This window comes from Fundulus heteroclitus, chromosome 12 (genome assembly GCF_011125445.2).
Source record: "Fundulus heteroclitus isolate FHET01 chromosome 12, MU-UCD_Fhet_4.1, whole genome shotgun sequence".
In the NCBI taxonomy this organism is placed as follows: Eukaryota; Metazoa; Chordata; class Actinopteri; order Cyprinodontiformes; family Fundulidae; genus Fundulus; species Fundulus heteroclitus.
Genome location: NC_046372.1, coordinates 15,409,976 through 15,425,480, shown reverse-complemented (window position 1 = coordinate 15,425,480; position 15,505 = coordinate 15,409,976). Strand labels below are relative to the sequence as shown.

The 15,505-nt window shown below is 40.9% G+C and overlaps 1 protein-coding gene across 1 annotated transcript in view; it reads left to right on the top strand.

Moving 5' to 3' along the window:
- The window catches only part of gldc (glycine dehydrogenase (decarboxylating)), a 31,997-nt gene extending 16,842 nt beyond the window's left edge, over nt 1–15,155 (top strand). The window contains exons 15-25 of the mRNA XM_036144041.1: nt 1,384–1,526; nt 3,213–3,288; nt 4,611–4,736; nt 5,612–5,761; nt 7,118–7,230; nt 7,387–7,528; nt 9,155–9,266; nt 9,361–9,456; nt 9,548–9,720; nt 9,832–9,912; nt 14,319–15,155. Coding sequence (XP_035999934.1) covers nt 1,384–1,526; nt 3,213–3,288; nt 4,611–4,736; nt 5,612–5,761; nt 7,118–7,230; nt 7,387–7,528; nt 9,155–9,266; nt 9,361–9,456; nt 9,548–9,720; nt 9,832–9,912; nt 14,319–14,459 — 1,353 coding nt within the window. The 3' untranslated portion in view covers nt 14,460–15,155. The remainder of the gene's footprint in view (nt 1–1,383; nt 1,527–3,212; nt 3,289–4,610; nt 4,737–5,611; nt 5,762–7,117; nt 7,231–7,386; nt 7,529–9,154; nt 9,267–9,360; nt 9,457–9,547; nt 9,721–9,831; nt 9,913–14,318) is intronic.
- The last annotated feature ends 350 nt before the right edge of the window (nt 15,156–15,505 follow it).

Here is a 15,505-nt window from a genome sequence, read left to right as displayed (position 1 = left end):
CATTAACGGGAAGGAAAAACCTCCGGCAGAACCGGGCTCAGTATGAACGGTCATCTGCCTCGACCGACTGGGGGTTACAGAAGACAGAACAGAGACACAACAAGAGAGACAAAAAAGCACAGAAGCACACATTGATCTAGTAATCTGTTCTACATTAGATGGTAGTAGCGGGTGAGCCGTCTTCCCTGGATGATGTCACAGTTAACAGAACGCCAGACCAGGTGTACCTACTATGAAGATAAAAGAGAGAGAACAGAAAGTTAAAGCAGAAATGACAACACATAATGCATAATTGAAGAACAGTAGAACTCTATAGAGTGAGAAAATTAGATCCTGATGTCCAGGTACTTTTTTTCCTGGGTTTTTCATGGCACCGGTGGCACGTTTTTTCAAAGTAGGCTGACAGGAAAGGGGGTTTGAAAGAGGGGAAAGACACACGGTAAAGGACCTGAGGCCGGAAATGAACCTAGGTCAGCTGCTTGGAGGACTAAGGCCTCCGTACATCGGTCACGCTCACTTCCCCTGCGCCATCGGAGCACGCCTGTCCACCTAGTTTTCAAAAAGTGATCAAACGCTTCCTCTTTCCCAGGGGTATAAATGTGGGCTGACATACAGGTAAATATTTTTTAGGACGGTTCAAAATGGGAAACAGAAATGTCTTTCTACGTTAGGAAACATTACTCAACTAAAGTTATGAGGACCGACTCATGTTTTTTTTTTAGTTTTTCCCATTTTGAAGAGTGTCTATGATAAACTGGACTGGACCCCAAGAACAAGAGAACGCCTGAATTACTAATTAAAAGTTTAATCGAAACCTGATTACTTAAACAAAAAAGGTTTAAGTTTAAAATACATGTAACTACATAAATTTTGTCAATATTTTATATTAGATAGATGTATTAATCCCAGCAAGGAAATTACAATTCACACTAGACTCTAAAATTATTTGGAACAAACATCATATTTTAATACATGTAACACAGCATGTACATCATAAGAACTAAGATATATTTAAAATAAAGTACTAAGTGCATACAAGTATAAAGATATGTATTATATTTCAAATAAATAGGAGGCTATTAGGTTAAACAATGAAGAACAAGAAACATAACTGTTAGGGGTGCCAATATTTCAGGGCTTGATAAAATTAATATAGATTATTTTATTTCCACTCTGAAGGCATGTACTCAAATGAAACGTTTGATTTATCAAACTTTCATGGAAAGTTTAGAGGTTAAGCGTTTCTACACATCTTTACCAGCGGTGCCAATGAGCGTGGAGGGTGCAGTACCAACTACAGCTTCTCTTTTTCCTAATTTTATTTAGTAGTTTAAAATTATTTGTTTGTTTTAAAGGTTGTCTAACTGTGCTTTTGTTCCTCAGCCCATCACCTGGAGAGAGTTCGCCAACATCCACCCGTTCGTGCCTCTGGATCAAGCTGAGGGCTACCAGAAACTTTTCAGGCAGCTGGAAAGGGATCTCTGTGAGGTGACGGGTTACGATAAGATCTCCTTCCAGCCGAACAGGTGAGGCCACGGACTGTCGCACAATCAGCTTTTTGTCATTTCTAAATGTGTAGCATTTACCCAAGCTCTTGTTTTAACTTAGAAGGTATCCACAAAATAAAGAAATCCTCTGTCTAGCCGATAAGCTTAAGAGCTTTGCTGGAAGCTTTTAAGGGCAAGGTAAAGGATTTAAGGGAACCACTTTACAATAAGGCTCCCCTTGTACATGGTTAATAAATAGGTTATAACTATGTTGTTAATTAATCTGTAAACATTTCCAACTCATTCCTAAGTGTTTATTATGCAGTAATTAAGAGTGAACATTTGACAAAACCAACAGATTTCTGCTTACAAGGTAATAATTTAGAGTTAAGTGTTTGTATATCTATCTATCTATCTATCTATCTATCTATCTATCTATCTATCTATCTATCTATATATATATATATATATATATATATATATATATATATATATACATACATATATACATACATAACTGAGCAGTTTAGGCTCACTATCTGGCAAGGCGCAAGGAATAAAAACGTATATCTTATATATAAGTCATACAGTGTTTACTGTTTAATAACATATCTATAATGTATGTATAAGCTAATATATAAGGGGAGTCTTATTGTAAAGTGGTGCTAATTTAAGGTGTGGTAACAACGAATAAGGTTCCTAAAGTGTTTTTTTTCAGATGCTGGTGTCACATTTAGCAGATTTGGATCAAACCCCATTAAAAAAAAAAAAATCCTGCCATAGTATCTCTTTTAGTCATGGATATTAGGCCTCAGGTCCTGGAGGTTTGATTTTATTGGGTCTTCTCGTACATTTTCTTTTGTAGAAGCTATAACGAGATTAAAGCTGATACCAGGATTTTTTTTTTCCAACTCCTTTGAACCCTAAACTAACTTGGCACATAAAATAAGGTAAATTGTGTTTGGGTTAATCGCTTCCTTGTCATTACCATGCATCTCGGCAATAGCTGTTGAAAGGCCTGTTTATCTTAAATTGTGCCACAATTGAGGAAAATGGATTTATGGGTAAGCAGAGACACTGAGGGTGTGGGCTGCATGCCCTGTTAGATAAATTGCTAAATAGCCAAAATGTTTTCAAGCATCAACCCTTACCCTAACCCTAAGCAAAGATTTCCACAAATAAAATACTACCCAGATTTTCAATATATCCTGCGCTAAGGTAGTTGTTTTGGGCAGATGCCTCTCTTCTCATGATAAATGCGTGTTTAAGTAATTTGTACACCAAGAATGGATTTAGATGTGCGGTACTTGTCATTTTTAGTGTCCTGAGTAATTTTCCTCGCTTGGATTACATGCATGATTTCAGGCACGGTCGAGTTTGCAGATATCGTGCACAGTATTCTAAATGGATCCGCTTTTAAAGTCTATTATTATCGATTTTTAGTCACATAAGATCAGTATGAAGTCTAGATTAAGCCAGCCTGTAGCTGGTTTCTGCCACTCTTCTTCAGACGGACGACAGGAGCTACAATCACCCGGGTTTCTCCTGATAAAGTGCACACCCACCTTCTCTGTTATCAGCAGTGTTGGCCAAGAGGTTTTATCGTGGAGCGAGCTTCTCATCCCGTCTTTTGCTCTTTTTGTGCCGACAGACTGCCCTTTGGACTCGTACGGGCTTAAGTATGTTTGAGATACATGACCGTAGTGTGTTTGCCTTGTTTTCCAGTGGCGCTCAGGGGGAGTACGCCGGCCTGGCCGCCATAAAGGCCTACCTAAACTCAAAGGGAGAGCGCTCCAGAAGTGTAAGTGTGCTCATGAAAAGCAAAACCCTCTCCAATCACACAAAGCTCAGTGGGAATATCTGGTGAATAATGTGATTAAATACTTTTTGATGCTTCCGTGCACCAAGGCCCAGATTATATAGTAAGAATCTTTTCAGTCAACATTGCAACATTTAGAGAGCTAAACAGAAAGCCAGGACAGACGTCCCCGTGCACAGATAAGATCATCATTCCTGGCTGCGGCCTACTGTAAGACTGAACGCACAAAGTCGAAAGCGGAGTTCTTTCATCACAGTAACTGCGTTTAACTTCATCGTTATTGTGTTTTACCGCCTACAAAGGAAATGCAATTAAGGGAACCAGAGTAGGTTAAATGGAAATAATTCCCCAACTGCTGCACAACTGAAGACTGAAACTAAAATGTTAGACTCAACGCATTTTCTTATTATGGGGAATAAATCACCTATCACCTTTAATTTGTCTGATTATGCTGATATCTGCTGACTAAGGGTAATTATATGACAGTTTTACAAGCGATTCAATGATAGATTTACTGTCGGCTTCCACAGCGGGTCATTTTGACATCACAGATTAACATGTTTTAGGTACGATTATCGTCGGTATCCCAGCATGCTGATTGGCTGCGTTCGGGGACAGGACGCTGATAAAACACAGCCTCAGATTAAAGAAGGGCTGACTCCAGGATTTTTTTTTTTTTTTTTTTTGCCTCTCCCCTCCCGCCTTTGTTTTCAATACCTTCCTAATAAGTACATCTTAGATAGCGGACTGATCCCTGCTAAGAGTCAAGGTCCAATCTGCCAACAGAGCAAACACAGAGGCTGAAAGCAATGTGATCCAACGACAGGCCATCCACCTTCAAGATTCCATATTTGGAGGTTTTAAGACTCCACCAGTCGGGCCGTGCGTTAACTTTGGCCGACTCAAAGGTCTAAGTGCCCCACTGTTCTTTGTGACCCGGTTGCAAAATGCCAGAAGTGTCGTCCTAATAAGGGAGGAAATCAATTAGCCGCCAGCGAGCAGGTTAGTCATTAGCACCAGGGGTGAGTGCTGTGCGGTGGAAAACGAGCTCCAGGGTTCAGCCTCCGACGTCCTGCTGAGGCGGTTGTTGTAATAAAAATCTAATATGTTTGGGGATATTTTTCTTTTTGCCGTATATTAAAATCCTGTCGTCACATGTGAAGGTTTTGTTGTTGCACAGCCCGTATTTAAAACAGATTAGTATGCAAACACAGTGGTAAGCTGAACAACCAACCCGCAGTTAGTTCACTGGCTTCTTCCTGTTGCTGTGTTTCACGTTACCACTTCTGGTCTCCCCCCCCCAGGTCTGCCTCATCCCAAAGTCCGCTCACGGCACCAACCCGGCGAGCGCTCAGATGGCGGGCATGAAGGTTCAGGTGGTGGAGGTGGACAAAGACGGCAACATCGACCTGGCGCACCTCAAGGCTCTGGTGAGAAACGGCAGCAGGTGGACATCGAGAGCTTTGAAGAGCGTTTACGGCGTCCTGCAGTGACTTGCTTACAAACACACTTCTTCCACTCTGTGTTCTAATGGGATTTTATGTAATAGACCAACAAAAAAAGATTGTTTTTTAAATATATACCTACATTGGTTGCTACTGCCACTCGCTCGTAGACCTTTACTGGGTCCTCTTCGGCGACCTAGGAAAGCAAAGTCTCAAGTCTGCATTTTCAGCCCTCCTGAGTAAATATTAAAACCACCTTTTGTTGCTATTAAAGTCTTTTTGGGGAATGTCTTGAAAATCTTTGGATTGCAACCCTCTGTAAAGCTGTGAATTAAATCCGTACGTTTAGCTTCTGCTGCATATTGTGGTGTGCTCAGAATGATGCGCACCCTTACTTTTTCCACAGACCGTTTTGTATACAGGCCTAAAAAAAAATTCTAGTTTTCTCCCATCTGACGTGAAAACATGTTTGCAACGTCCCCTACGTGGCTTGTGGCAAACTGGGAGCTCTTATGGTTTTCCCTTTAGCGATGGACATCACCTCTTCCATAAAGGCCAGATGTGTGGAGTTTGTGACAGAATCCTGTCAGCAGGTTCTCCCACCTGAGCTGTGGATCTCTGCAGCTCCTCCCGTTGGCTTCACCTTCCGATGAATGCTCTCCCTCCGCAGCCAGATGCACTTCTTCATCTGTAAAGGATAGACGGTGCTTTGTATTGGTCTACCACATAAAATCCCAGCAAAACGACGTTTTTATTGTAACGACAAAATAAAAAAAAAATCAGCTGGTTTGGTGACTCGACAGTAACCGGGATTTATGTCGGTTTTCATAACAACATCTGGATGCTCGTTCCCCCCCCAGGTGGACAAACACAAGGCGAGCCTGGCTGCCATGATGATCACGTACCCGTCCACGTTTGGCGTGTTTGAGGAAAACATCCGAGACGTTTGTGATCTCATCCATCAAAACGGCGGACAGGTCTACCTGGACGGCGCCAACATGAACGCTCAGGTGAGTGAACTGATTTTCTGTTGTGACGGCAAAAAAACAAAAAACGTGTGGGTTAATGGCTGCAGGGAAGGAAACGCTTTTATTATTGAGGTTAATGGAGGTGAGTTATCATGCTGTGAATGAATAACCTGGACTCTGTGCAGATTATGTTTTAGGGGGAAATATGTTTCCACTTGGATAGGGAATTTGGGTTTTGACGGGTACTTTTCCTGCATATGGCAGGAATAGCACTCAAATTGAGTTAGATTGCAAAAGTTTCGCTTTCAGCGTACCAATTTTAGCCTCATCTTTTTAGACCCTTCATCAAATTACGTTTATATGCCTAAGGAGTAATGCATTTGCTGCTAAAACTAAATTTAAAATCACCCTTTTGTTAGTTTAACTTAGAAACTTTGGTCTAGTTTCTATAATATCCGCCTTCCTGCTTCCGTGGGACATAAATATGATGTGAACACTTCTCTAAATTCCTCTTTGAAATGGGAACGATTAGAGGACATGTCATTCAAGTGAGGCAGATTTGACTCGAAATGGCTCCAAGAAAATGGCGTCTGTTGTGAAGTTTCCCCCCATCTACAGTCAGCGTGATAATTTAAAAGTTTCAGACTAAAACTATGACTGACAAGGCCGGAGGAAGACTCAGGTTTACTTTGTCACGACGCCCAGGGAGGCAGAAGTTTAAAGCCCTTTCTGTTGGAGAACCGAAGGATGATCTTCACCGTGAGGTGTTGCTGCTGCAGTTAAAGACGGATATACTGCAAGGCTTTTTAACCGTCTTTGCCTGGACTGCCGATAACTGAGGAAAAATGTGGGTGGCATGGCACTGATATAACTTGGTACAAAGCAGTTAATTTAATAAGTCTGGACGATAATTCAATAACGAGATATATATATATATATATATATATATATATATATATATATATATATATCAATGATAGAAATAAAGGACTAATAAAAGTCTAATAGAATAACAGTTTTTCTTCCTTTTGCATTCTAGCCTATCATGTAGGTTAATGCTACAGTGCTTACATCCTCCCAACCAATCACAATGCAGACCCAGGAATGCTCTGTCACTAAGCCCCGCCCCCTTCAGAGAGTTCAAAGAGCGCGCGTTCTCTTTTCTTTTTTAAAAACATGCAGTTTAGGTAAAACGTTGGTTGAATAAAGGTTGAGTTTGAATTCAGTGTTTGTGTGTTAAGCAACAACATAAAATGGCCAGGGCTGCACTTAAAATATTATATGTTTTTAATTTGTTCGATATTGATCGTTATGATTTCTATTTTTATCAATATGCTATTTTCTGTATTGTCCAGCCCTATAATTTAATAACCGCTTCTCCATTGCTGTGGGCTTCAGGTGGGTTTGTGCCGCCCTGGAGATTACGGCTCTGACGTGTCTCACCTGAACCTGCACAAGACGTTCTGCATCCCTCACGGCGGAGGAGGACCCGGCATGGGGCCCATCGGAGTGTGAGTCGCATCTCAGCTTTTTTATTTATGTTCTTCTCCATGGGGTAAAATCCCCGTAGGATCACGATTTCTACTTTACACACGGGCAAAAATATGTCTGTTTGATGGAGATTTCACAGCCTATCTTAACGTGATCGCACGTTTTTCTCCCATCAGGAAGCAACACCTCGCCCCCTTCCTCCCCAGCCACCCGGTGGTGGCCATGCAGTCGGTCAACAGCAGCAGCTCGCTGGGCACAATCAGCGCCGCTCCGTGGGGCTCCAGCGCCATCCTGCCAATCTCGTGGGCGTACATTAAGGTCGGCACAGATCCGCCAGCGGTGCTCAGATTCTGAGCAACCCAAGCATTCAGGAAGCAGGGATCGCAATCTCCAGTCCTCGACGACCGGTGTCCTGCAACTTTAAGGTGTCCCTGGTCCAAAAGACCTAAATCACGTGGTCAAATGACCTCCTCAGCACAGAATCAAGTCCTGCTAATCAGGTTGAATGACGCAGAGGTGGATCTAGAAGCTGCAGGACAGCGGCCCTGGAGGACTGGAGCGTGAAATGCCTGCTTTTAAACTCTTTTATACAGGAAATCATACGTAGAAAAATCAGTGTCGTTGGATACTTTTGATTAAATGCCGATCTAGATATGGACACTGTTACCTTACATGTGTTTCTACCAAAAACACTGAATGCAAATCCTGTCCGTTTGGCTCGGTTGTGGGAGTTAAAGGTGTTTTTACACCAGAACTCATGCAGAATGTTTAAGTGAGGAACAAAGAGCACAATTCGACATTCTGTAGCCCAATTTGAAAAATTGCCAACAAATCAAAACTGTTTGGAAACATTAAGGATCCTCATGCAGCTAGAGTGCAGAGAGAAACAGGGATTGAACCAAAACTTTATGTCAGCATACATATTTCTTAACAGCAATAATATACATAACTTGATCTTCACTTAACTCTCCTGAAACAACTTCAAGCCTAATTTAAGCATCACAGGTACTGGAGAATGATCTGCTAATGTCCAAATGGGCAATCAGCCCAAACTCTGTACATCCTATGAGACACAGGTCAAAGGAATCTCTGTTGATGAAAAGTGATCCCCCCTGACCCCCCCTAAAGTTTTCAAGTGATTATATTGTTGTAAGATGTATCTATCCACTCATTGGCTATGCTTCCTTATACTATTTAATTTACTATAAAACATACGACCAAATCTAGTCAGCTCTGTACTTTCCAGTTTTTTAGTTTTAGAATATTATGAAATCAAGTTGAAAAATATTCTTTGTCTACTGCTGACAAAAGAAAAAAAAAACATTTTTTATTTATTTTTCTTGATTGAAGCTTACTCTAAAATGTGTCTTTAAAACCTAAATACGTACCAAAGCAGGATTTTTGTATACCATTAGTCTTAATTATTGCATTGATAAAGTATACAAGATATTAACAATTACAATACACATCCTTGTCAAGATGCAATCAAAATACAATGCGTCTTTCAAAAGAAAGTACTAAACATTTTAGACTTTTAATAAAAGTGATACTTTTCTCCTGTAGTAAATACACTATCCACCAGAGGGCAGAAGACAAGTATATGATTTGATAAAGCAAATGTTTTTGTTTTATTGGTTTTTAAGGAAACTTTTCATAGATTTAGAGTTCTCAGACATAATAATGTATGTAAAATTATAATTTTAAGGTTAAAATAGTTCTGAGTGAACCTCTGAATCCAGAAAATAGTCCATATAAAATTGTCTTTAAGGCAACTGTATCAGCTATTCCATTTGGTCAAAATGGAATAGCCGATATAGTATATTGTATTTTTTTGTTGTTGGATTAAACTAATATTTAAAGACAAATTCTGTTCATATTGCTTATGTTTTTTTTTTATCAGTTTCTAAGTTGTTTAACTCTTTTCCTGTTGTTTGTTCTGCTAAGATGATGGGGTCAAAGGGGCTGACTCACGCTACAGAAGTGGCCATCCTTAACGCCAACTACATGGCCAAAAGGGTGGAGGGTCACTATAAAATCCTCTTTAGAGGCAGGAAAGGTAAAGCATGTCCACAAAAAACAAAACAAAAACAAACAAGAAACAGCAGCCTTAAGAGTTTTGGTGATAAACTTTTTATGTTTTTCCTGGGCAGGTTTCGTTGCTCACGAGTTTATTCTGGATGTGAGGCCATTCAAGAAGACCGCCAACATTGAGGCCGTTGATTTGGCCAAGAGACTGCAGGACTACGGTATAATGACTTAAATATTTCTTTTTATTTTAACAAACTTTTTTTTACTTATGCATTTCTTGAAGAATGTGCTTCAACCTATTATGTGCAGGTTTTCATGCACCGACCATGTCATGGCCGGTAGCCGGTACGCTCATGATCGAACCCACTGAGTCGGAGGATAAGGCTGAGATGGACCGGTTCTGTGACGCCCTTCTAGCGATCCGACAAGAGATCGCAGACATCGAGGAGGGAAGGATGGACTCTCGCATCAATCCACTCAAGGTACGCTAGCTCGGTTTTAAAGGACGAACAGAAGCCTGACTAACAGATATCCAAAGCTGATAAATGTAACCTGTGACTTTCGGACTTCATGCCTTTGTGTTCTCTGTGCAGATGGCCCCTCACTCTCTGGCATGTATCTCCTCATCAAACTGGGACAGACCCTACTCCAGGGAATACGCTGCCTTCCCACTGGTGAGTGTCCTCATGTCGTGGACCTTCGACATCCTGGCATCCCTGCTTGTCATCCTTTCTTTATTTTTGAGACACAACAAAAAAGGAGTCCATTCCATAAATAAATAAAACAAATCATCAAGTTAAAAAAAACAAACCTCATCAATCACAAAACAGACAGGTATTTCCAATATTTAAAAAAATATGTTACGGTTGACAGAGCTTTTACTATGAAGTTGTTGGAGACATCCAACCGGCACCTAAATATATACATGTAGCTTCTCAGCAAGGCGTTAAAAGTTGGAATGTTACTCGTGACAAACAATTGAATAGCAGACCTTGGAAATTTGAGGAGGATTCTAAAAAGCATCCAGACCTGCTTCTTGTAGTTTCTTCATAATAGCTTTAGTGTCGTTACACCTTGTCATAAAGCAGCAGCTGGCATTGAACCGGCAACCTGCTCTCAGATCCAAGTCACTGTTACCCTAACATAAAGCCATGTCAACTCAGCTGCTTCATCTTTCATTTGCTAAAGCTTTAAAGCGGATTTCAACAAAGTCTTTGGCTCCATCTAGTGGCGAAACGTAGGAAATGTCAGGCGTTTTCATTTAGAGAAGTCCATGCCTGAGAAACACCAGGAGAGCATTTTCAGTCTCCACACAGGATTAACGTTGATATTTTATTATGAATAAAGCTGCTTTACTCATGTTTTTATGTTAACATCAATGCCTGCAACCAATAAATCACTAAAGAGTGATGTTGTTGGCTCTGAGGACATTCCTCTCTGTAGTGTGTTTATAGTCCAACATGCTTGAATTAAACTTGTTTTTTGAGACACTACTCATTCAGAATTGTTCAGAGAAATTACAATTTACGCTCTCCGATTACTCGTCTAAAACAAAGTATTTGGCTACCGAACCGCGTGACTTTATCGGGTTTAAGATACATGTTTTTAGTGATTCTAAATTATTAGTTATTGTAAACATGTTGACATATTTCTTATCACTCTATGGAGACTCTCGCTTTTACTCGGCAGATTTGCTTTAACCTACTCTGGTTTTATCAGTATAAACAGTGCTGTAGTAAATTTGTCCTTCTGGTCACGTTTAGCAGTCCTTGTCCACTTAACTGTTTACTTTTGAGGGTGGATGTCCTGCGAGGATTCTAAATTATTGACGTATTCCAATTTAAACACACAGATTGAGTTACAGTGGAAGCCAATTCGGGCTCCTTTCACAGCTGTGAAACGCACACTATAACACTATAAAGTCCACGAGTTCAGGTGTTCCAGTCACTTTTGTGGCCATGTGGGTACACAATCCAGCAATTCAGCATGCAGGCTGCTTCTACATACATTTGTGAAAGAACGGACCACTCTCGAGAGTTCGGAGAAAGCCAGTGTAGCACCGTTATAGGATGCCACTGGTGCAATAATTTCCTTGCGGCTAAATATTACGTAGCTAAAGCAACTTGACAAATTAAGTGGTAGGCCATGTAAAATTCAGAGTCGCTTGGATGCTGAGGTGCAGAGGTCAGTGAATTTCTGGAGATCTGTAACGGTTGACTGCAGACAAAGTCAAGATTGGTGCATATAGGGCTTCAGTAAAAGTTTTTTTTTTTTTTTTTGGCCACGGAGCTGTAGCCAAGCCTTGCATCACCCAGTGCAAAGCTAAGTGTTGGGTGTATTGGTTTAAAGCACACCACCACTGGACTAGCCTCGTGAGACCATCCTGATCTCGCGAGCTTTCAAGGTTTCACTCGCAGATCAGTCTGGCTACTCTCCGTTAAAGAAAATTTGGAGCCGTTCACCAAACGAACGTCCAATCAGCGTTGGCTTTGAGGCGGGTTGAGGTGTGACGCAACGAGAAGCGCGACAGTTCAGTCTAAAGAACATGGCGGTTTCAGCCGGTGAAACTAGCGTTAGCGTGGCTATCGAGCAAGTTTTATCGGAATTACAGAGTATTTCTTCACCAAAAGAAGAGCAAAACACTGCTCTGGAGGCTTTTCTCAGATGTTTTTGCTCTTCTCCCGACTGGTTTCGGGAAGAGCTTGTGGTTGTGTTTTCGTCGTCGCTGTTAGTACATCATATGCTTCGTTGATGTGATTGGTTTATTTGGCCTGTCTATCACCAACATAGGCCAATCAGCTGACCAGTATTTTCGCCCCTTCCCAAAATTACTTCAACGGAAGGTTTCCAGATGGATATGCGGAGCAAATCCATCTGGCGGAGTCAGGTTACCAGTGGACTGTGGTGGTGTGAAACGCTTAAGGTTTCAGGATATCAACACATTTTTGACATTTTACTGTATTTTTCGGACCATAACTCACTCCGGAATATTAGTCACATGTGTCAAAATGCGTCATAAAGAGGAACAAAACATATATAAGTGACACCGGACAACGTGTCGCATCTATTCTGAAATTTATTTCACCAAATCCAAGACAAAACACTGACATTTAATCTGATAAGGCAGGCTCATTCTACTACACAGTTGTATCCACAACAGGCTGAATAACTTGGAACATACCTGGGAGGTTGAATGGGGGGTAAATTAGCACAACAAGCCAGCAACTCCATCTAGGAAGGTTCTTGCCAGCGCATGTCAGCGTAACGGGCCATTGTGCTGAAAGTTGTCAAAATCATGGTGAAGTTAGACTGTGAGCGTAACGGTGCTAAGCTAGCAGGGCGACACGGATGTCTGAGATGAGTCAGCGAAGTCGTAAATCGGCCGGACAACATAGGCTAACGCTAGCGGTTATTAGCTTCACGGACAGGTTCTGTTGTGGTCTTCGCTCTCCTTTCGAGCTGCTCCATGCAAACGCCCCGCTGCGTGAATGCAGACTGAAACAGCCAAACAACATACAAACATGTTATCCGTCTTTGTTGTTTATGAATTAATGTTGCAATTAATTTTTAAGTGGTACAGGAGCGTCATATAGTTTTCACAAGCCTAAAGCGCCCTCTTGCGGCTATAGAAGGTAACCCTTTACTCCTTGGGTCATCTTGGTCAGTATAATTTACCATTTAAAATCATGTTATATAAACTGCAGGATCAGCCAAACTATGAAAAAAAAAAGTCCTACTCCAATATGACTGCACGCATGAGGACATGGATGAGTCTGGTGTGGAAGAACAAAAGTCAAAGTCCCGAGTTCTACTGAACAGGTTAACTTTAGGATGAATTAGAGTGCAGACTGTGAGCCTGGCCTTCTTGTCCAACATCAGTGTCTGACCTCATAAATGCATTTTGGAAGAAAAACACTATTAAACCTTGTGAAGGACTTTTGGGCCGACATCACATTAAACCCTATGGATTAAAATTGGGGACTCATTAAATTTTTTGTGTGTGTGTGTTAAGGCAGTTGAGTGAATACATTTGGCAATATGGATTACACTGGAAAAATAGAATAAAAATAAGAAAATTCTTCGTGAAATGAAAGTATTTTTCCTTGATTTGAGCAGGTAAATAGGACTATTTGCCAATGGAATAAGATTTTTGCACTTAAAATAGGAACAGTTCATCTCCATCATCTTTTTCAAGTGCAGAATATCTAGTTATCTTATTTTTGGGGTAAAAATACTCATTCCATTGGCAGATAATCTTATTTACCTGCTCCAATCAAGGGCAAATACATTCATTTTAAGAAAATTTGACTTATTTTCAGTTCTCTTTTTGCAGTGTATTTATATACAGTATATAGAGGTCAGAAATGTATAATGGGCATAATGATTGCACAATTATTATTATTATTTCAAACTATAATTATCATTCAACTCTTATCTCATCTAATTTCTTTGTTGATTTTCTTTAAACCACACAGACCTGCTCAATGAACTCCACAACTAGTTTTGATGTGTTTTTGGATCATTATTCAGCTGGAACGTCCACATTTTCAAAGTTGGGTCACAATGACGAGAACAACGAAGCGATCTGGTGGTAGTATCGTACCGTGGGGCTGTTTTTGGGCAGTAGTACTGATGCCTTTGCCAATTCTGGCAGTTTACTGTTTCAGTAGAACTGGTGCACCGCACTAATTGGTTGGAATAACAAAGGGGTGCCTCAAATTCTTCAACTTCACCTCAAATCAGAGGACAGTGACCTCAAACACATCAAAACTGGCCCTCCGTGACATCAGACATTTTCATGACATTGTGGGCTGTGTTTAAAAGCTGGGTCTGTGGCACAAAACCATTGAATTTAAATGCATTTGAACAACTCGGCTCAGAAAAAGGGGGATCAAATGTCCGATTCGCCGCAAAAAGCATATGGTTGAGGTTCAACTTGCAAGTGGACTTCAAATGAAATGTTAGTGAAGGTGTGTGGGAACATATTTGATTGTGAAATCATTCGAGCCCGATAAGAGAAAACGTAGAATAGCTTTGGAGTCTTTCATGGAGTCAGATTTTTTTTTTTTCCTTTCCACAGCCCTTCATAAGGCCTGAGACCAAATTCTGGCCAACCATTTCCAGGATTGATGACATCTACGGCGACCAGAACCTCGTGTGCACCTGCCCGCCCATGGAGGTCTACGAGTCCCCGTACGAGGAGAAGAGGGCCTCCTCGTAGAAACAGTCGACGCCGTCTCAGCGTCCAGCCGCAGAGGACGACGCTAAAAGCTCACACTTCCAACACCCATGAACTCAGTGTTAACGGGAGAGCGAAGTGAGACCTGCGCGGCCGGAGGACGAAAAAGACTGGACGAAAACTCATTTTTAAAGGAGGCGTTGAGGTTTAGCTGCCCATCGATTGTGGTTAATTCCTTCTAACCGAACATGAACCGGTTCAGAGTCACCCCCCCCCCCCCCCCCCCCCCGAACACGAGATCTGTTATAATCTGAAAGGTGGACCGCAGCAGGGTTGGGTCGACTTGAACTCTTCAAAAGGACCAAAGGGGGGGGAGAAGCTTTTTGCTTTCCTGTTTTTGAAAAACTAAGCTCGCCCCCCCCCCCCAAGTAAATCCCCAGTCTCATGACAAACCTCTGATGTCTTTTGATCTCCGTTTATATATAAAAAAGCCCCCTTGTGCCTGTTGTTTTTTTTTTTTTTCTATGACATTGAAAATTTACCTCCAGATTCCCAAGAACCCTTGGAGATGTAGTTTTTGTAGGCTGCTGTTAATATGCACCTGTCTTTGTAAGTTGTTTTAAAGTGTGTTGTGACAATGTCAACCAAGTAGAAGAGTCTTAAAGAATAATTTTCTAATCTAAATAGTTTTTTATGTTTGGAGAAAAAAATGTCTGTATTAAACATATTTGTCGTAAAGCGTGTGCGTGTTTTAAAATCAGGAGAAAATAAGGTAACCATGCAAACGGGAGATGTCCTACATGCCCCCCCCCCCACATGTGAAGAAATTATAATCCTATTGAAAGAAACAGTCCTCACTAAATTTGTAATGTCATTTACTTAAAAAAATGTTTTAACACGAACGTTTTAAAAAAAAAATGTCATCTGTTCTGATGAATTCACAACAACGTAAACTAAAATTATAGAGCAGAAATGAATCCTTCTCTGCATTCATTAGTCTACAGTGAAACTCTCAACAAGCAAAGACTTTGCAAATGTGTAAAACTTTAAAACAAGAGTATAATGGAAAACATCCAAATGTTAAACAG